The sequence below is a fragment of the Hypanus sabinus genome, chromosome 2 (genome assembly GCF_030144855.1).
Source record: "Hypanus sabinus isolate sHypSab1 chromosome 2, sHypSab1.hap1, whole genome shotgun sequence".
In the NCBI taxonomy this organism is placed as follows: Eukaryota; Metazoa; Chordata; class Chondrichthyes; order Myliobatiformes; family Dasyatidae; genus Hypanus; species Hypanus sabinus.
Window position 1 is genome coordinate 96150559 of NC_082707.1, and position 22740 is coordinate 96173298.

Here is a 22740-nt window from a genome sequence, read left to right on the forward strand (position 1 = left end):
TCCACCTACCACACCCACCCCTCCACATTCTACCACTCACCCTAAACAACAAGGTTTCACCTGCCAGTTTGCACATCTTTGGGATGTGGTTGAAAACTGGAGCACCGGTGTGTCCACACAGAGGTCAGCACTGAACTCAGGACTCTGGCACAGGATCAGCTCTTCTGTGAAACACCACAATCCCAGTCCTTCTGTTAAATAAGCAGAGCGCTCATGCATGTGGGAACCCAGTCTCCTGCTTCAATCAGCCTCCTTGCTTGCAGAGTAGTTGCTGACTGAGGACTACAACACCTGGGAGATTAGACATGTGCATCTGCGCTGATCTTAAAGTTGCACACAGGTACAATATGTGTGACCAGGCTCAAGGTCCAGCAGTTACATGACACCCTCCATGCGCTGAACAGATGACGACTGTGGTCAATGGCACAGCTGTAGCCAGTGGAACCACCCAGGAAACTGGGATGGTGAAAGCTGCTCTGAGCCCTGACCAAGGTTGAAAATAGGAGGAGAATGCAGAAATATGGAGCAAGGGTGCAGATCACTGGAGAGTGGCACCAGTAGGGCAGTGATATGACATCACCCTTAGCCCCTTCCTCTCAGCAGTGGTTGTGGGGGCCTGTCTTAAAGCAACGAGGTTGTAAAATATCCAATATATTGCTTCTTCCACTTTGAAAGGGATTAATGCAGCTTCAGGTGGAAGACATGCCTTTGCATTTGACAGACTACATGTGGATCATTACTGACATTTCGTCAATGTGTCTCACGTTGATCTGCTGTCACCAAATCCCCTGCAGTTGTGTTGGGCAGAGATGCGGCTGCAGAACCTTTGACGTGGTCTCGCCTGTCAAGCAAGTATCACTAACCACACTGCTAATAGTGGTGAAGAATGGGCCCTTGCTGATGTGGGAGCCTATCAGTGCTCATCCAGAGGAGGGCTACAACTTTTACCCTTACCTGTTGACACACCCGGGATTTCTCAAGCAAGTACTGCTCAATCTTTGCCCCTTCTATCATCCCATCTCCACTGAAGAAAATGTCAATGTACTTCCCAAAGCGACTCGAGTTGTCATTTTTCACGGTTTTTGCATTTCCAAAGGCTGAGGATGAAAAATGTAGGAATAGCATCAGAGGTGCTTATGTCAGTCAGGTTGGGTATGGCAATGGTTCAACACATGCCTGTGGGACTGTATCAGAGAATCTAGTCACACACCTGAGAAACAGGCTCTTTGGCTCACGGGGTCCATGCAACTACCAACTACCCATTCACACCAATCCCATTTGATTCTCATACATTTCAATCAATTCCACTCCCCGCCACCAATTCTACCACTCACCTACACACTAACGGTCATTTACTACGGCCAATTAATCCAGCTTCCGCCACACCTTTGGGATGTGGTAGGAGACTGGAGCATCCGGGGAAACCCATGCAGTCACAGTGACAATCTGAAAACTCCATATAGACAGCACCCAAGGCCAGAATTGAACCTATGACTCTGGTGCTGTGAGTCAACAGCTCTGCCATCTGTGTCCAGTCAGTGTCTTCATTTTAACAGGGGGTGGGGTCTGTGCCAGCCATCAGTCACTCATTTGTATCAAATCCCCTGTTAATTTTCCCCCCTCCTCATCAATTCTCCTCAGGTTCTACCACTCACCCAACCCACACACTAGGAACAACTCATTAAGCTACCAACCCACACATCTTCCAAAGTACATGAGCTTTAGAGCACGTACACCAGACCCAGGGAAGGCTTCTATCCACTTGAAAAGACTGCTCATATGTTAAAAGTGAACTCTTGATCTCCCAAATTACCTCATCAAGGCTCACGCACTTTATTTGTTTACACACACTGCACTTCCTCTGCAATTGTCACACTTTACTCTGCAATCTGTTTTTATTTTACTACTGCATTCTATTCACGTATGGAATGATCTGTCTGGATAGCACACAGACACAAGCTTTTCACTGTGTTTTGGTACCTGTCATAACAACAAACCAATACCAATACCAATGTGGGGAAAAACCAAAGTATCTGGGAGAAATCCACAAAGCCACAGAGAAAGTGTGCAAGGGAAAATGCGTAGGAATTCTTTTCACCAAGCGAGTGGGTGGAATCTGGAATGCACTGCTCACCAAGGTGGTGAAGGGAGACACTTTCACAACACCCAAGACCTATCTGGACAAATGCATAAATTGTAAGGTATAGATAGAAGACTTCAAACCAATTTCTGGTAAATGGAATTAGTGTAGAGGCTGTAACCGGAGAGGGTTGTCAAAGGAAGAGAGGGAGACATTCAGACCAGACTCCGGTCGGGAGCATAATTGGTTAGGGAGAAGTTCAGACTCGGGATGTTGAGCAACACAGGGGAGTCAGTGCTACACCATAGAACGGATACACTCTGTCAGTTGAGCACATTGTGAATGAACAGGTAACTGGTGAACCAAAGGATGGGAGTAGAAATAATAAGTGAAGAAGCTGAAAGAACTAGTATGACAATGGAAAGAAAAGAACAGAGCCTTGTAACTGCCTGTGAAGAAAAGATGAAGTATCTGGATGGCATGTGGAGAAATGCATGTGAGGAGACTTTATAAGGTATTGGCAGTCACAAATCTGGAGACAACTATCATAAGGGTAGAAGGTGATTCCCTCATATCGAGAATGGAGAAATAGGAAAACCCCTCATTCACAATGAGGGGTTCACACTGATGAGTAATATCCCAGCTCAGTAATAGAAAAGTGAACGTAATCACACACGTTAACAGTGATGGTCGAAGTAATTAAAATATGCATGTGGCAACAAGGTAGTTTAGAGCTGGACACTGATTGTGTTCATTTGCATGTGTCATTAGTGATAGACAACAAGGGGAATTTAGTGGCTGACACAGAAGGGCCTGTTCCTGTGCTGGATGACTCTCTGAAGATAAACCCAACCTGTCCAATGTCTCCTCAAAGTTAAAACTTTCTCCCAGGCGACATACTGGTGGATCTGCTCAGCACCCCCTCCACTGTAATCACAATCTTCCTACTCTGTGGGACCAGAACTACACACACATACACACACACACACACACACACACACACACACACACACACACACACACACACACGCGCTCACACTCACACTCACACTCTCACACAGTTTAGGGAGATCACTCAAGTTGAATATAATGTTCCCTTAAGGGAATGTTTGTTGCTGTGGCTTCAGGTGGCTGTAGAGGCCAATTTAGGATCAACGTATTCTGGAGGGTGAATTCCTTTAATGGAGAATGCCTGTGCAGGAAATTGTTTAACATGGGAAGGCTGGTGCATGGGCAGCCACCACACAGTCCTTGAGCGATCAGGGTGAAGGTCCAGTGGCACGGAATGCAAGGTGACTGGGGACCCTTCACTGCCGTTGTGATATGTCATCATCTTCTGCCTGCTCCACTGTTGGGGGTTTGCTTGAACCACTGTTTGTCTGGAACCTCCCCTTTGACCTACCATGGATAAACCTACCAGGAGCAAAGCCCCAGATGGCTGAACTGCAGCTGGCAATGCTCTCAAGATCTCAGGAACTCACAAGCCTCTCCACCACAACAAGGTGATGATCCTTGGAGAAGGCATACACGATACACGCACGCACGCGCACAAAATATATGCACACACACACAATACATGCACACACAGACAGATACACACACACACACACACACACACACACACACACACACACACACACACTCACACACACACACACACACATCCCTTAACTTGACTATGGTTTCTTCACGCAAGGTTTACCCTCCAGAATCGGGTTTGCCTCCAGGACCTGCTGTTCGATCCACTGGTGCCGTCCGCTGATTGCAGCCAGGAATTTCAGGATCAGCTTTGTGCTTTCTGTCTTCCCTGCCCCCGACTCTCCGCTGTAATTAACAACACTTTGTTTATTGCAAAGTTCTGTATACTATGAAACCTGCTTCAATCTAATGCCCGTAGGACCATCCAATACTCTCTCCAGGGAAGCAGTAGAGACACCTCATTAATTATATTTAAGACACAGTTAGACAGATTTTTGCATAGCTGGGGGAATTAAGGGTTATGTGGAAAAGGCAGGTAGGTGGAGCTGAGCCCTCCACAGAGCAGCCATGATCTTACTAAATGGCAGAGAAGATTCAACGGTCCAGATGGCTGACTCCTGCTCCCATTTCTTATGTTTAATACTGTGAGATCTCTCTCAACCAGGTATGTTCTGGACCATGGCAGTTTCTCTTCGGTAGGTCACTGCCATTCTGGTGCTACGGTGTACGGGTAGAGCAGCAGACCCTCAGCTCCTGAGCCATGGGTTCAATCTTGAGCTCAAGCACTGCTACGTGGAACTTGCACGGCGTGGATTTCCTCCCTCATTAAGAGGTTGTCAGGTAATTTGCCTCTATTGTATGGGTGAGTGCTGGAATCTGGAGTGGGGGGAACATAGGCAGAATAAAATAGGAGTAATGGAATTGGGTGGCTGATTCAATGGGCTGAAAAGGTCTGATTCAGTACTGTATCTGTCTGGGGGGGGGTAACAGAGTCCTTCTAGTACCTTGGTAGAGGAATTTCTAGCCCTACGACTCCAGTCTTACCCCTCCGCTCTGCAGCCACATACAGACCTGAGCAGAGTCAATCAGGAGATAACACTGAGCCAATTCAAAGCTAATAAATCGTCTTCAGAATTTATTAGTAGAAAAATTAATGCAGAATCTCAGAGAATTTACAGCAAAATCTTCCACAATATGATAAAATTATATAAAAGGATACAATTACACTGGCAAAGGTGCCAAGGAGATCCACCATGCCAATACCTGAGGTGGAAGGATCTCACTTTGAGAAGAGGCTGGACGGACTGACTTTGTTTTCCCTGGAGCAGAGGAGGTCCTGATAGAGATGAACACAATTGTGAGAGGAATAGATAGGAAGAAGAGGGAGGCACATTTCCCTTTAGCAGAGGCATCTAAAACAAATGGCCATAAGATCTGGGTAAGGGGTAAGGGGTTTAGAGGGGATTGTTGGAGGATTCTTCCCCCAGAAGGTGTTTGAAGTCTGGAATATACTGCCTGGGTAGTTGGTGGATTTGACGACCCTTACACCGTTTAAAAATCAACTGGACAAGCACCTAAGGCATAGAAGAGCTGCAATGGTATTAGTGTGAATGGTCAGCATGGACATAGTGGGCCTGTCTCTGTGCTGTTGACTCTCTGACTCTGTGGTACAGGCCATGACACTGGGGGACCTCTCTGCCTCCAGTAGATCACTTACATTGCAGGAATTAAATAGCACAGACTGGGAAATCCAGGTGAACATCTCGAGAGCTGAAGTGTCTCAAGCTGAGGACTGTATTAGAAGGATGGGGGAAATGTCTGACAGAGGAAGGAATGAGCAAAACAACGGCTTATTGACAAGGATAAGAATTTTGATGGTGGGGTACTGAATGTGGAATAGAGGTAAACAATGATCACAACTTATGTCATTATACTACCAACACATTGTGGCTGCAACTAAAGAAACTGGTGGCATTACAGATTTATAGAAACAGACTACAACTCCAACACCAATACCATAATTCTAAACAAATTCATTTCCAAAATCCTAGACTTAGGAGGTAGTGCTTCTCTCTGCAACTGGCCAACAAACTGCAATCAGCAGCACCTCCACCACCAGAATCAGAATCTGGTTTGCCATCACTGGCATATGTTGTGGAATTTGTTGTTTTGTGACAGCAGTACAGTGCAATGCATAAAAATATCTGTCACCATACTTCTGAACGGACAATAAACCAACCCATGAACACTGCCCCACTGTTTTAAACACACACACACACACACACACACACACACACACACACACACACATTCATAAGTTGCTCATGGTTTGGTTTATTGTCTGTTCAGAAATACGATAGAGGAGGGGAAGAAGCTGTTCCTAAAACATTGAGTGTGTGCCTTCAGGCTCCTGTCCCTCCTAACTGATGGTAGCAATGAGAAGTACATGTTCTGGGTGATGGGGATCCTTAATGATGGATGCTGCCTTTCTGAGGCATTGCCATTTGAAGATAATGGGGATGCTAACATCCTGGATGGAGTTTGCAATTTTCTCCAGCCTTTTTCAATCCCGTACAGTGACCTCTCCACACCACATGGTGATACAACCAGTTAGAGTATGCTCTCTGTGGTACATCGCTAGAAATTTGGTGACATACCCAATCTCATCAGACTCCTAATCAAATCTAGCCACTGCTGTGCCTTCTTTGTAATTGCATCAATATGTTGGGCACAGGATAGATCTTCAGGGATGTTGACAGCCAGGAACTTGTAACTGCTTATCCTCGATACAGGACTCCTGGAAGGCTGCATCCTCAGCACCCACTCTATTTCCTGGGCACTTAGAACTACATGACCAGATTCTGCTCAGCTTCCATCCGCAAGTTTGCAGATGATACCCCTGTAGTGGGCCAAATCTCTAATAACTATGAGTCAGAGTACAGCAAGGATATGAAGAGCCCAGAGGCATGGTATCAATATCTGCAAAACATCAGAGCTGGTCCTGGACTGCAGGAAGGGATGCAGTGTGCACAGCCCCTGTATGGTGCTGTGTGGAGATGGCTCAGACCTTCAAGTTTCTTGGTGAAAATATCACCAACCAACTAGAAGCTATGGCCAAGAAAGCACAGCAGCACAGCACCTTCAGGAGACTAAAGCAACCTGGCATGAGCTTAAGTTACCACTCAATGCACTTTAGTAAACTATTTAAGAACTTTTTAAAAGCTATTTATTAATGCTTTTTGGGAGGGTGATTTTAGATGCATATCATATTTATACTGTATGTAATTAGTTTTGCTACAATAAGTGTATGGGACACTTGAAAAATGTTGAATTTCCCCTTGGGGATGAATAAAGTATCTATCCATCTATCTATCTATTAACCCTCAGCAATGTTTAATCAATGCACTATAGGAAGTATCTTACTCAGGTACATCACAGCTTGGTAAGGCAACTGCTCTGCATGTGACTGCTTTGTGGATACAGCCAGTCCATAACAAAAGCCACAATCTCCTCCGAGGACTCCACCTGTACTTCCTGCAGCCTGAGGAAGCAGCAACATAATCAAGGCCCCAGCTTCTGCACATTCTCTCTTCTCCCTCTTCCCAATGGGCAGATGATACAAGAGCTTGAAGGAGTAAGGACAGCTTCGATCCGACTGTTATAAGACTCCAGAAGGAAATTCTTGTATAATATAGATGAACTCTTAAACTCACAATCTACTTTGATGTGGCCTTGGAACCTTATTGTCTGTCTGCACCCCATTTTCTCTGCAACACTATGGTCTGCATTTTATTATTGTTTTTCCTTTATACTACCCTGCCATACAGTTGGAATGGTCTGATAGATGGAATGCAAAATAAAGTTTTTTACTGTATATTGGCATGTGTGACAATAATAAACCACTTACAACTTTTCTCCCAGTCCATATTGACCATCAACCACCCATTGACACTAATCCTGCACTAATTTCATTCTTTTCTCCTCACATTACCATCAATCTCCCTCACATTCACCCTCTCACCTATACACTAGGGACTATTTACAGTGGCAAATTAACCCACTAGCCCATGTACTGTTGGGATGCGGGAGGAAACATGAACACAGGGGAAAAGTGCAAACTCCATTCAGACAGCACCCAAGGTCAGGACTGAACCAGGGTCTCTGGTGCTGTGGTGTAGTGGGTCTATCTGCTGCTCCACTGTGCTGCCCAGATAGAGAACCTGCATGAATGGATTGTTTATTGAGCTACATTTGGAGTGAGTGATGCCAGACCCTGGAGACCTCAGCTTGCCTGTCCTCATCAATTCCAGGCAAGTGCTCCGTGATGTCATGGAAAGATCCGGCACTTTGTTCTAGTGATTCACCACCCACTTCTCATGAAGTTGGACTCAACCTCATCACCAAAGAAGTTTGGGCCTTTGGCGAGAGAAGCCCCTCCCTCACCTGATGATGCAGCACTGGTCCTTGTTGGTCTTCTTCATGTTGAAATAGCAGTTATCAGCGATGGCGAAGATGTGGGGCGGCAGCTCTCCAATCCTCCTGTTGGTGTACAGGCTGATCTGCTCCACGTTGTAAATTGGGAGCTGCTGGTAAGGGTTCAGAGCCACCAGGATGGAGCCGGTGTAGGTCTGTGTAAGACAAAGACGTGGACATTCTGACATAGCATCACTGCCAACAACACAGCTGCTATCAGCGACAAATGGACACAGGCAGTGGACTTTGATACTGGCACTTCGCAGTAATGCCAGCGAATAGGAATCTCCTTGAACCCGGATATAGCCCATAATGAACGCACCAACACCAGCTATCATCTGCCTAGAGCTGTTCGGGACAGGAACAGTATCTAATGAGCTCACCAGTGACAGGAATCACCTGCTCGCCTGTAACAGAAGCTGCCTGTGCAGGTTCTCCTGTAGCAGACTCATCTGTAACAGGAGCTGCTTGTGACATGTTTGGTTGTAAAAGGAAGCCAGAAGAGCTCCTGCAATATCAGGAATGCACAAGAGGTCAGGGTGGGACACATCTGTGGAACACAGGGTGGAACACATCAGGATGGTGTGTTAGATGTGTTCTATAGGGATTTTAACAACCCTTTTGACAAAGTCCCATGTGACAAGCCAGTCAAAATGCTAGAGGTAGCAAGACAGGATTCCTACAGGGGATACAAAATGCTGGAATCCTGAGCAAAAAGCAATGTGCTGGAATAATTTAGTAGGGGTGGTCCTTACCTTTATGAATGAATGATGGAATATAAAGCAGTGTAACCATACTGTAATCTTGTCCATAGAGGGACAGTCACAAAGGAGGGGATATAGTTAGAAGATAAACATGTAAGATATTAATCTCTGGAACTCTCTGCCCTAGAGGGTGTGGAGGCTAAATTGTTAGAAGTATTTAAGGCTGAAGTAGATAATTTTTAAAAGATCATGGGAATGGGGACTATGGGGAACTACGAGAGGAGTTGAGAATCAGACATGAACTACGAGAGGAGAGGAGTATCAGACATGATCTTAATGAATGGTCGGGCAGGTTTGAGAGGCCATGTAGCCTAGGCTTGCTCCTATTTCCTTGGGTTGTGAGGAGCCCAGGCAGAGGAATTAGGAAAGGCTGGCTCTCTAGGCCAAAGAGTTAAAGACCAACAAGTGTAGCTTTAACACAGTTAGAGGATCTAAGGGGAGCTGAGAAAACAATTTTCCTCTCAAATAGAGTGGAATGTGGAACTCACTGCCTGCAAGGGTGGTAGAGGCAAGACCCGATCCCAGTTAAACAGTGCTTAGAAAGGGTGGTATCTATGTGGAATGAGCTGCCAGAGGAGAACTTAAAAGACAAGTACATGGATAGGAAAGGTCTAGAGAAATAGAGGTCATTTGCGGCCAAATGGGACTAGATTAGGTGGGAACCTTGGTTGACATGCACTGGTTGAGCTGAAGGACCAGATTCCATTATGTATGATGAAGTTGAGATGAAGCTGGGGCTAGTTCTGACCATTGTGGGTACTCTGAGCTAACTGGTCTTCTCCAGCCCCATACACCTTCTGCAACTCTGTTAACCCCTTGGCCGAGTGCCTTACGTAAATGACATCCTTCTGGTATCGGATGAAGAGGTTCCGCAACATCACAGCTTCCCTCAGATCCTCAATTTGGATCATGTCGTCCACTTCCTTCAGCAAGCTGGGATGCATCAGCTCCACTCGGTGTCTGTCTGCTGTGCCGATCCACAGCTCCTAAACCCAACAAAAACAGCCTCATCAGTCACACTCCCCGCTCAGCACCAGTGGATGTTATGTACACAGAAGCCAGAGGCAACATGCGGTGCATGGGATTCAAGTTAAGCAGTTTGACTTTAAACTTGGTTTTAAATATGACCCCTCCTCATGCAAACCAACACCCCACCCCCAATTTGTGAGGATCTCCATACCTGAGACATGATCTACAGGTCGTTGTGGACACAGAGGTTGTAAGGGGTGAGGGCTGGTTGGGCAGAAGGTTATGGTTGGTTGGGGGAGTGGAGGGAAAAATGGTGGCAGTGAGGAAGCGTGTAGTCTGATCATGAGATGAGAGAGAGAAAATCTTGGGGAGGGGAGAGGGCTCTCTGCCAGCAAAGAGAATCAGGAGGAAGGTTGTTTGGGAATCTGGAGCAACAAACTGGTGGAGGGACTCAATAGGTCAGGCAGCATCTGCAAAGGGAAGTCATCAGTTGATGTTTTGGATCTACACGCTCCAGTTGGGGTAGTGAGGAGCAAAAGATATAGTTTGGAAGTCTGTTCGGGGAGAGTGCTTGGGCAAGAGGTGGGTGATGGGGCAGTGGGGTTATTAATGGGACAGATGGAGGGTAAGGACCAGAGGGTGGAGGTAATCACTGATTTTCAGCAACTGTCAATGAAGATGGATACTGTAAACTCCCTTGAGATCACAGTCCCAACCCTGGGTTTGGACCCTGAGGAGACATGAATGAGACCTGCTTCTCTGTGAAGAGGTAGCAATTATCTGGCAAGGGTATGAAGAGTGGGTTGGACACTGACCTTGCCTTCATCATCCAGCAACAGGACCTTGCTGGAGTCAGTCCGCTTCACCTCCGCCCCAATAGGCACACTGAACTCTCCCCTGTTCGTCTGGAGCCACACATGATCACCCTGCAAAGACAGCCCAGTGTTACACACAGCCCAAGTCATGAGTCAACTCTGTGGGACAGAGCTGCTAAATATCTGCTATACAGTGTGCTGAACACACTCCTGGAATTCACCACTGCCGGTAGCTCCTTCTGATAGATCAACTGCCTATCCATCCAATATAAAATACTGCAGGCTTCGATTACAGTCTTCAGCTGGAACAGGGTCAGCCATCACGGGGTTACCGTTTTACCAAAGGGGAGAGTGATGATGGAGACCGAATGGCTTAGGTAACAAAGGCAGAGACGGTTAGAAAGACTCAGTGGGTCAGGCAGTGGAGACAGTAACAGTCTGGCTCAACCCGAAACATCAACTCTCTTTCTTTCTCTCCACAGATGCTGCCTGACCTCCTAAGTGCTTCCAGTGTTTTCTGTTTTTGTTTCAGATTTCCAGCACCTGCAGCTTTCGAAAGGGGTTGTGACTGCCAGGATGTGGAGCAGAATACTAACTGCTGGAAGACCAGTATCTATGGAGAGAAACTGGCCATCGAGAGGGCTGAGTGGAGACCCTTCATATGGACTTTGATAGTCAAAGCATTCACCTGCTGTCTGTGCGCTGCGTGCTGATAGCCCCGCACCGTGTGTTCACCTTGGCTATCTGTGCTGTGTATGATGGTGGAGCGTCACTCCCTCTGACGCAGTCACAGGTGCCTCCCACTGTTTGAAACAACTGTCCAATCAGAGCTCACTTTGCAGGGAGGCACCTGTCCTCCTGTCCTCATCTGTCCTATCAGGTCTCATGTTGCAGGCCGCAGAGTCCAGGGACTTCACCTCACCCGCTACTGCCCTCCTTGGTGAACGATACGCAATGACAAGGACAAAAGAGACTGCAGGTGCTGGAATCAGGAGCACAATGCAAGCTGCTGCAGAGACTCAAAGGATCAGGCAGCATCGAAAAGTGAGAAGGAGTGAGATAGTGTCAACCTCCACTTCAGGAACACGAACACGACATGATGATGTTTATCCCAGTACCTTATATACAAAACATTTACTGAGATACAGTGCAGAATGGACCCTTTGGCCCTTCGAGCCGCACTGCCTGTCAATCCCTTGATCTAACCCAAGCCTAATCACAGGACAATTTACAATAACCAATTAACCTGCCAACCGGTACATCTTTGGACAGTAGGAGGAAATCCACACGGTCACAGGGAGAATGTACTAACTCATCACAGGCTGCCTGTACGGTAAAGTGTTGTGCTGGCACTACATGACTGTGCTGCTGGGGTAATGGCTGAAGTAAAGTCCCTAGACTCTGCGGCCTGCAACGTGAGCCCTGATAGGACAGATGAGGACAGGAGGACAGGCGCCTCCCTGCAAAGTGAGGCCTGATTAGACAGTTGGAAGTTTTGTGGCCTGGTTGATTCACAGTTTGGGCCAATGCACTGACAATAATTCTTAGTCACTGCATGAACCACAGACATGAGGATTAAAACTGGATAGTAAACTGCTCGTTCTATGGATCACGGCCTGACAGCACCAGAGATCCGGGCTCATTCTTGACTTTGGGTGCTGTCTGGGTACACTCTCCCTGTGACTGTGTGGACTTCCTCCAGTTTCTCTGATCTCCTCCCACTTCCCCAAAGCGTGTAGGTCAGTGGGTTAATTGGCCATTGTAAATTGCAATTGGTAGAATCTGCAGCAGCTTGTAGAGATGCGGGGAGAATACAAAATGGGATTTGTGTAGAATTGATGTAAGTCAGTGGCTGATGGCTGGTAGACTCAATGGGCCAAAGGGCCTGTTCCTCTGATTCCTGGAGATGACAAGAGGGCTCCAGCAACTTAGTGGAGGAGTTCTTGTTCACACTGATATTAAAGCACTGGAAAACAATATAAAACACCCTAAAATATCAACAGACTAAGGAGAAGCGAGAAGTATAGCTCAACCTTAATGACACAAGTGGGGAGAAACCACTGTGGGCTTGTCCCTCCACAGCAGCTCATCACATCAGTCTTGTTTATGTCAATAGGCAGGGATTTCACAGGACTTGTTAGATGGAGTAGGAGGAAGCCAAGGGGGTTCCCAGTCAGGACACAACACAGAAAAACAGGAACGGGAGAAGGCCACTCAGCCCTTCCAGCCTGTCCGCCATTCAATATGATCATGGCTGATCTATGTTGGTCTCAACTCCTCTTCTGCGACAGTTCCCCATAACCCTCAATCCCTCAATTTTTGAAATATTTATCTCTCCAGCCTCCAGGATCCTTGGGACAGAGAATTCCAGAGATTCACCACCTCTGAGAGAAGATATCTCTATGCATCTCAGTAACTATGTCCCCTCATTCGTAACCCTCCCTTTGGTGAAACGTGAACATCAAACCATGTATATATTTGAATAAGAACACCACTCTTTCTTCTAAACTCTGAGGAACACATACTCAAATTGTCCAGCCTCACTTGACTGAACAACTTCTCATTCTAGGAATTAGCCTGGTGATACATTCCTTCAGACAGTCTTCAATGTTTTGTATCCTTTCCTAGGATAAGAGGACAAAACCGTGTTGTACTCCAGGTGTGACCTCACCAGCACCCCATACAACTGTAGCAAAGCCTCCCTGTTCTTAAAGTCCCACCCCTTTGCAATCAAGACCAACAAATGTTTGCTGCCTGTTGGACCTGCCTGCTGATAGTTTTTTGGTTCGCGCTAATAGGATGGTGGCTGCAAGTGCAGTTTGAGTCACAGTGAGCTGGGGTTCGATGTATCACTGGCATCCGACAAAGGACAGAGGGTGAGGATGGGGGTCAGACGGGAAGGTTGGAGGGAGACCAGAAGAGAGCAGGGTAAAGGGAGAAAGAGGACAGAGAGGGAGAGAAGTCTGAGGATCGGTGGGGGTACACGGAGGAATGGGAAAGGTTGAGAGGGCAGCGGATGGAAGAGAGGGACTGAAGGAGAGTGGAGGAAACAGGGTTTTGGAAGAGACAACAGATTGGAGGAAAGAGAAGACATGGAACTGCAGATGAAAGGAAAGGGGGATTGGAGGAGGGGGGGCCAGGGGACAGGGGATTCAAGGAGAGAGGGAACAAGGGATTGGTGGAGAGAAGGAGTAGGGGATTGGAGGAGAGAAGGGACAGAGGACAGGGAATTGGGAGAGAGAGGGGACAGGGATTGGAGGAGAGAGGGGTTGGGGGTTGGTGGAGAGAGGGAACAGGAAATTGGAGGAGAGAGGAGGCAAGAGACAGGGATTGGAGGAGAGACAGGACAAGGGATTGGAGGTGAGAGGGAACGGGGGTTGAAGGAGAGAGGGGACAGGGATTTGGGGGAGAGAGGGGACAGGGCAGTGGAGGAGAGGGGACAGGGGTTGAAGGAGAGGGGATGGGGGCTGAAGGAGAGAGGGGACAGGGATTTGGGGGAGAGAGGGGACAGGGCAGTGGAGGAGAGGGGACAGGGGTTGAAGGAGAGGGGATGGGGGTTGAAGGAGAGAGGGGACAGGGATTTGGGGGAGAGAGGGGACAGGGCAGTGGAGGAGAGGGGACAGGGGGTTGAAGGAGAGAGGGGACAGGGGTTGAAGGAGAGGGGATGGGGGTTGAAGGAGAGAGGGGACAGGGTTGAAGGAGAGAGGGGACAGGGCATGGATTGAAGCTGGAAGCCCAGCCCCTCAGTTAAAGGACTGTACAGAGAGCTATCAGTCAATCCACTCTGCATCTCTCATCATTACTTGCCAAGAACTTCCTTCATTCTGTTCACTCTGCTTCGGCTTGGATTCTGACCATTAGCGGCACATAACTCCGATTTGTTTCCAGTGCCCTTTCACTGGATATTTCACTATGTACTTACATTTTACCATGAGCTCTCCAATTTACCAGCCTATTCATTTCCTACCCAGGTTAGATTAACTCCAATGACAGGGTGGTAGCAAAAGTCTGAAGGGCCTTTGGTAGTGGTGGAATAGAAGGTAACAGAGAGTGCAGCCAGACGGAGTATAAAACCAAAGGGCAAAACACTTTGCAAGAGTGCAATGGGAACGCAATGATATAAATGCAAAGTGTGCTCATGTAAAGCACCCACAGTCACAGGAAGAACATGCGAACTCCAGACAGACAGCTCCTAAGGTCCCTTGAGCGGTGGCTCTGCCAGCTGCACACTGGGCCACCCTCAAGCAGACATGACAGTCACATACACTCGTGTTTGAAAGTGACTGGATTAGTTAATGAAAGGAGCATTGAGAACTCTTGGCTTGACAGACTGAGGGGATGGACTTTAAAAGCCAGGACATTGTGCTAAACCATTATCAGTCACAGGTTAGGCCATGGTTCATGTATGCAGTGCCTGGCATCCTCTTTATGGACTTCAGACCTTTGGGTGTGGGGTGCAGGATGCTGATTTACTGCAATCGGTCCAGGGCTGAGGGGCATCAATTGTGTGATGGAGCAGAGGTTAAGGGGAGATTTAAAGTTCAAAGTTCAAAATTACTTCATTGTTAAAATGCATATATGTTACCATATACTAACTGGCATCAGATTCTTTTTTTTTGCAGTCATTTACAGGAAAAAATACAGTAGAATTTATGAAAAACTATAGATGAACAAAGACTGACAAACAACCAGAGTGCAAAAAAGACAATGTGCAAATCAATAAAAATGAATAATAATACTGGGAACATGGTGTAAAGAATCTTTGAAAGTGATTCAAAGACAGCTCAGGGACATCGGTGGCAGAGCCGCTGCTTCACATCTCCAGATATCTGAGCTCGGTCCCAATCACCGGCTCTGTCTGTGTGGAGTTCGTACGTACTCCCCAGAAGTGTGTGGATTTCCCCGAGATACTCGGGGAGTTGTTTGTCTAACTGGCTACAGTAAGTTGTTGAGTGGCTGAATCTGGGGGGAGTTGATCAGAATGAAGGGACTAAAATGGGTTAGTGTAGGATTAGTGTAAATGGTAGTGTAGATCTGGTGGGCTAAAGAGCTTGTTTCCGGTCCCTATCTCTCTGACTCTATGTTTAATATTGTACAGGTTCATAATAAACAAAAACAAATCTTCCCCTCTGGCAGGCTACATGAGAAATAAAAGTCCCTAATTTCTAGGGAAAAACAACGAAGGCATTTCACAACAGAAAGAAATTATCTCCCATGTTGACGTTACCAGATTTCACTCAGATCAGTAGAAAATTTAGATTAATAAAATAATAATACAATTCCTTACCACTCTCAGAACGACCATAGTGATCGGCAGCACCTCTCTCTCTCGGTAACTTCAGCACAGAAGAGATTTTCTTAAAAAAGGAAAATTAAAAAGTGTGAAAGCACCGAACACGGTGATAGTCTGCGGTCTCAGCCCTTCTCTGCACTGGGATTGAGGAAACAGCAGTAACACAGAAACACAGCACAGACTCTACCTGCTTTGAAAAGACTGCGCCATAGGTGGAATTTGCCTTCAATAAATATATTCCCCTGTAGTTTTCTTTCAATTTCCTTTAACTACAACCTGTAGCTCAACAAATGAATTAATTGTGATGTGATGCACACAGTAAGAAACTTTGACCCTTTTTAATTAGAGCGTTCCCGCCCAGAAATATATGGGCAAGAGGGTGTGTGCTTGTATGTGAGAGAGAGACAAAGTGGCTGAGGGATAGAGAAAATTAAGAGAAAGAATAGAGAATGACAGAGAAAGAAGGAAAGAATTAATGAGAGAGAGAGATGAAAAGAGCAACAGACTTTTTTTTAAAACTCAGACAACTTAGGATCTCACCTCTTCTCTGCCTGTTGGAAGGCTACTAAATTTATCCTCAGGATTTGGGGTTTTGTTAGCGGGGCTGTACAAAGCCCTTCCTGGTTACCTTGAGAAAGTAGAAACAAGCCTTCTCCTTTGATCCAGAGGTTCATCTTAACACAGGTATGGAATGTGCCATCAGTCTACAGTCCCTTCTAACCTGTGCTCCCAGGTAGTGGATATTACAGAACATGGCAAACATCTTGAAGTGACCTAACCGTTACACTAGCAGATTGTACATCGAGTCAGTGGGTTTTCGACCCAGAGGAGAGTGGGAGGGAGGGTGCTGAGGGCAAGTATCTGATATATTCACTCTCAAATAAACAAAGGCTAAGGTGGGTAACTTGGATAACACATTAACACAAGTTAATAAGGCAGCAGAGTGGAACAGCTAGCAGTGCTGCTGCTTCATAGTGCCAGAGACCCAGATTCAATCCTAACTTCAGTTGCTTTCTATGTGGAGTTAGCATGTTCTCCATATGATGATGTGGGTTTTCCTCAAGTGCTTCGGTTTCCTCCCAAACACCAAAAATATGCAGACTGGCACTGTAAATCAACCCTAGTGTGTGGATGAGGAGCGGAATCTGGATTAATATAGGTTTAGTGTAAATGGGCAGTTCATGTCCCCATTGGATCAAAGTTCCAGGTTCAGTGTTATACACTATATTAACTTTAACATACTTCTATATCGAAGCACAGTGTTGGAAACAGACCAAATGCTCAGGCACCATATGGAGCGTAATGACTTGAAGCTGGAACCAGAAGTTTGAGCCAGCCCATGAAAGTGAAAGCCAGAAGAAAGACTACCACTGATACAGTGAAACTGCTGAAAAATCCCATCCGACTCACTCAAACGCACCCAGGGAATGAGATTTACCCTCTCAGCTTTGACTGGCTGACGAGTGACCTCAGATCCAATGCAAGGTGGGAAAATCAACCTCCCTCCCCTCTGAAACGTAGAACAAGCTGGGGCCAGTGAGGGATGGGCAATAAGTGCTGACTGATCTTGCCCTTAGTCCGACAACTCGAAGAATGTGTCAAAAAGAACCAGTTAAGCCCTATTGATTTGTCTGCCTGCACTGCCCTTTCTCAGCACTTGCAACACAATGTTCTGTTTTCTTTTTGCTGTCTCAGTGTAGTGATGTATGGCACAGTCTGTCTGGGTGATACACAAACTGAAGTCTTTCTCTACTTGTCGGTACCTGTGAAGTGTTCTGAAAGACCAGCTTAACTCAGACCAGATTCCAATAAGAAAGGCCAGCAATATACTCCAACATCATGTGCTCATGCATCACCAAAGGGAAGGGCTGATGTTACCTGCTGCCAACAAGTCCAGGAAGGGCAATAAACCATCTGCTGTTGCTTTGACTTTGTGTAGTTCATGTGAACACAGTCCAAAGATCAGTGCTGTCTGCCTGGAGACTGTCATCTGTATCAGTGTGGAGTCAGTGGAGGCTGGTTAACAATTGATAGTTTTTATAATGCACCAAATAATTACACCCTGAAGCAGAGCTTCCACCGGCCACCAGGACTCACTCGCCATCAACTTCAAGAAAGGGCAGAGTCCAATTTGACATAATATTCCTCATCCCGGCTGAGGCTCATTTCTGACCCAGCCAGCTACAGAAAAGTGTTAAGAGTCAGTGCGAAGGCAGCTTACAGTTTAACAGCAAGTAATTGTCTGGGATGTTTTTCTTGTGATCACAAAACCCTGTTAGACATTGGTAATGCAGAATGCTGCAAGTCTGGTTCACAGGTTTATTGGCGAGACCAACTGCGGGGGAGCTTAGTTGTATCACAGACTCGGCCTCTTGCCTGCCGCAGCCACCGGGAGGGGAGAGGCCAGTGGGTGATGTGGCATGGTGTCCATGCTGGATTGGGGGAAGGCCACTCCTATTGGTGCTGCCCTCCAGTATTCGCTTGGTGGAAGACAAGCTGAATTTTGAGAGTGTGTTCGTTCGTCTGAGGACTGCTGGGGGCTTGTTCTTGCTAACAACATTCACGCCCCATCAACCCATGGGACGTGTCACTTACGGACAAGCTATATTTTTTGTGTTTACTGCCATTGTATATGTGCTATATTTTTGTATGTGTATATGTACTTGTACTGTGTTCTGCACCTTGCTGTTTCATTTGGCTGTATTCATGTATGCTTGAATGACAACTAAACCAACTCAATTTCTCTTAACCCCCTTCCCAACCACAAACCAATCCTTGCTGCATGAAACACACCAGTGATTTAGCATCCACAGTCCAACACGCTAATGAATTCCACAGATTCACCACTGTCTGGCTGAAGAGATCCCTCTTCACCTCATTTCTAAAGGAATGCCCCTATATTTAGAGGCTGTGCCCTGGGATCCTAGACTTTCCTAGAAATGGAATCATCCTCTCCATGTTCACTCAATCAGGCCTTTCAATATTTAGTAGGTTTCAATTAAATTCCTCCCTCCTTATTCTATTGAACTCAAATTGAGTACAGGCCCAGGGACATTAAACACTATTCAACTCCCCACACCCTCAGATTTCCCAGTCCCCCATACGCTGGAGCAATTTACATTGGCCATTTAATTTACCAGCTTTGCCTTGGGTTGTCCCAATCCTGCTGTGAAAGGAGAAGAGTTGGGCATGGGGCTAGCAATCCTATCCCATAAAAACCCAGGGCTACAGAAATGACAACAGAATCTCCAAATACTTTATCCCTGGGACAGGAGGTATCTTCTGAGGTGGGCTACACCAGGGGAAACCTGAAAGACTGATCCTGGACAGACGACTCTAGCAAGCTGGTCTGTGGCCTATTCCCCGGTGATAGGCTTAGGAAGAAGAATTAATTTAGAGACAGTGGCTCTCCCTGCTGCATCATTGTCCCTTGGCAGACCAGGGGCATTGCCCAACTTATGAGGATTCAGATACTTAATAGTCCTTCCAGAGCAAAGAAGAAATTGCTGCAGGAGCTCAGTGGATCAAGTAACATTTGCAAGGCATAGTCAATGTTTCTGGTCAAGACTCCACATCAAGGTTGACAGTTTGGTTATTACAGAGGTGAGAGGGAGGGGTGAGGCAGGAGTTGGCTGGTGATAGGTGGACCCAGGTGAGGGTGAACAGAGTGATTGTCAGATGGAGCCAGGTGAGGGAGGGGGATGGGGAGTTTAGGGAGCCTCCCTTTAGTCCCAAATGCAGAGCCCTGACCCAAAATGTCAACCGTCCTTCTCCCTCCAACAGATGCTGCTATCCCCCAGTGGTTAGCTCTTTGTCCCAGATTCCAGCATTAACAGCCCTTTGTATCTCTAATAAATGTCCTCTATTCCAGAATGCCCTAAATGTTTAGAATCCTGCCTTCTTTACAATCTTCCTTCCATCACTGCAACATCCCTTTCCCTAAGCATGCTCACCTACTCCCTCAAAGCCTTGCACCTTATGATCTCTTCTTTGGTCAGAGATCATAGCTCACCCACCCTTTGTGCCTTGTGTCCGTAGTCTGTGGTTTCATTTGGACAAAAGATCTCTTGAATGTGGAAACTCACAGAATCATGGTGGCTGACTAGGGAATTCCCAGTAAGGTTGCCTAGAATTACAAGTCCAGAATGGGAGACTAAGACAACCCTGAGTCACAGTGATCTCATGAGCAGAGGTGAAAGCCCCAGGGAAAAAGTGGGAAGGATACTTGGAGAGGCAAGTATGATGACTGAGGTACAAAATCAACTTTACTTCTGCTTCCTAAACTCCAATTCAGAACTATAAGCAGTGGCTGCATTCTGTAACTCCCCCTGGTCTTTTGACCCATGAGTATTTAAAATATTAAATATGTGACAGAAAACAAAAAGGATTGTGACGCTGAGCAAAGTGAGAGAGAACAGAGGAAAGATTAGAAGGAAAGAAGTGGAAGAGATTTGAGAGAAGTTGCCTTGTCCAAGAATATATGACAGAAAATCTGCAGATGCTGGAAATCCAAGCAAAGCACATACAAAATGCTGGAGGAACTCAGCAGGCCAGGCAGCATCTGTGGAAAAGGGTAAACCCTTCTTCAAAACTGGAGAAAAAAGATGAGAAGTCAGAGTAAGAAGGGGATATGAAGGGAGGAAGACTAAGAGGTAGTAGGCGATAGGTGAAACTAGGAGAGGGGGAGGAGTGAAGTAAAGAGCTGGGAGGTCAATTGGTGAAAGAGATAAGGGACAGAAGGTCTTAACATTGGTTTCTCCAACTTCCAGTAATGCTCCCTCCCCACCTCCCTCATCATTCCCTTATCCCCATCTCACACCTTATCTCCTTACCCGCCCATCACCTCCCTCTGGAGCTCCTCCCTCTTCTCTTTCTTCCATGGCCTTCTGTTCTCTCCTATCAGATTCCCCTTCTCCAACCCTTTATCTCTTTCACTAAGCAACTTCCAAGCTCTTTACTTCACCCCTTGCCCTCTCCCAGTTCCACTTATCACCTACTATCTTGTATTTCTTTCTCTCCTTCCCCCATCTTCTTACTCTGACTTCTCATCCTGTTTCACCAGTTCTCATGAAAGGTCTCAGTCTGAAGCATCGACTGTTTACTCTTTTCCATAGGTGCTGCCTGGGCTGCTGAGTTTCTTCAGCATTTTGTGTGTCAAACTCTTTCCTCTACCTCCCTCCCAATAGTTGCAGGGAGAAAATGCATGGCCCAGATGGTGGGGATCCCGATGATAGATGTTGCCTTCTTGAGGCAGCACCTCCAATAGCAGGCGGAGATGTGCCAATGATGTGTCGGGCAGAGTCCTCTACTCTCGCAGCCTCTTACGTTCTTGCGTATTTGAACTGCCATACCAGACAATGATGCAACCAGGTATGGTATTTGCAACAGTCCACAGAGTTGGGTAGACTGCATGCCAAATCTCACTAACCTTCCAAAAGAGTGGAGACACTGATGCACCTTCTCTGTGATTGCATCTATGTGCTGGGCCAAGAATAGGTTCCCCAATATGTTAACAGCTAACAATTTTAAAATGCTGACTCTTTCCACCATCAACCCCCCATTGTAGATTGGCATATATTCACCCTTCTTCCCCTTCTTGAAATCAACAATCAGCTCTTTAGCAATACACACAAAATGCTGGAGGAACTCAACAGGTCAGGCAGCATCTATAAACGGGAATGAACAGTTAATGTTTTTGGCCGAGGCACTTCATCAGAACTGGAAAAGAAGGGTGCAAAAACCAGAATAAGAAGCTGGGGGAAAGAAGTGGAGTACAATCTGGCAGATAATCAACATGTTGTCAAAAGAGTCAGAGAGTAGCATAGATCACAGAGGGGGAGCAGTGAGAGAGGGTCTCCCATCAAAAAGAGAACTTCTTTAGATCTCAGCTGTTCAGCTTTGCTGACCATAGAGCAAGAGGTTGTTGCAGCATTACTCTTCCAGGTGACCTATCTCACTCCAGTAAGCTGTCTCACCACCACCTGTGTTTTGTCCAACAACAGTGGTGCCATTGACGAATTAGAAGATGGCATTGGAACTGTACCTAGCCACACAGTCGTATGTGCCTAGAGAGTAGAACAATGGATTAAGCTCACAGCCTTGTGTTTATGGTCAGTGAGGAGAAGATATTGTTACCAATTCTCACTGATTGAGGACTGCTGATAGGGAAATTGAGTATCCAGTTGCAGAGAGACATATAGAGGCCCAGGTCTTGTAGCTTGGGGATGGGTTTAGATGAGCTGTAATCGATGAACAAGTTCCTATTGTCCAGGTGGTCCAGAGCAGAGTGAAGAGCCAGAGAAATTACATCTGCTTTGACCTGCTGTGGTAATCAGCAAATTAGAGCAGATATAGATCATCTCTGAGGCAGGAGTTAACTTGCACCATGAACTTCATTACTGCAGATGTGATGTGCCACTCAGACGACACTCATCGAGACAGGTCACCGTGTTCTCAGGCACCAGAATGGTAAGCACCTCTTTGAAGCTGGTGGGAATCTCAAACTACAGACACAGCGTGCTGAATATGCCTGTAAATATTCCAGCCAGTTGGTCCACACAGATCTTTATTACTCAGCCAGGTACACCATCCAGGCCAGGCATCTTCCATGGATTCTCCCTCCTGAAGGACACTTCGACATTGGCCTCAGAGACTGGAATTATAGGGTCATCTGGTGATGTGAGGGCTCATACGGTTGTTGCATAGTTTTCCCTGTCAAGGTGTGCACTTAAGGCAAAGCGCTCTTCTGGGAGGCTGTTGCCCCTTGTGCTTCCCAATCTCACCTTGTAGGAAGTTATATTGTGCAAGACCTGCCATAGTTGTCCAGTGCCCATTGTTGATACCAGTTTAATCTGCAGTTGCTTCTTT

General features: G+C 46.5%; 1 protein-coding gene across 4 annotated transcripts in view; it reads right to left on the reverse strand.

The window, feature by feature from the left end:
* Positions 1–17808, reverse strand: part of LOC132381270 (unconventional myosin-VIIa-like) — a 137889-nt gene extending 120081 nt beyond the window's left edge. The window contains exons 1-7 of one of the 4 annotated variants that reach the window (XM_059950661.1): positions 17752–17808; positions 15868–15937; positions 10581–10691; positions 9630–9782; positions 8003–8187; positions 3783–3904; positions 955–1097 (exon numbers count right to left, since the gene is read on the reverse strand). In XM_059950661.1, coding sequence (XP_059806644.1) covers positions 955–1097; positions 3783–3904; positions 8003–8187; positions 9630–9782; positions 10581–10691; positions 15868–15885 — 732 coding nt within the window. In that variant the 5' untranslated portion in view covers positions 15886–15937; positions 17752–17808. Of the gene's footprint in view, positions 1–954; positions 1098–3782; positions 3905–8002; positions 8188–9629; positions 9783–10580; positions 10692–15867; positions 16034–16060; positions 16179–16413; positions 16711–17751 lie in introns of those variants that run through there. The other 3 variants (XM_059950669.1, XM_059950655.1, XM_059950673.1) reach the window with 3 other exon arrangements.
* Positions 17809–22740: the final 4932 nt, after the last annotated feature.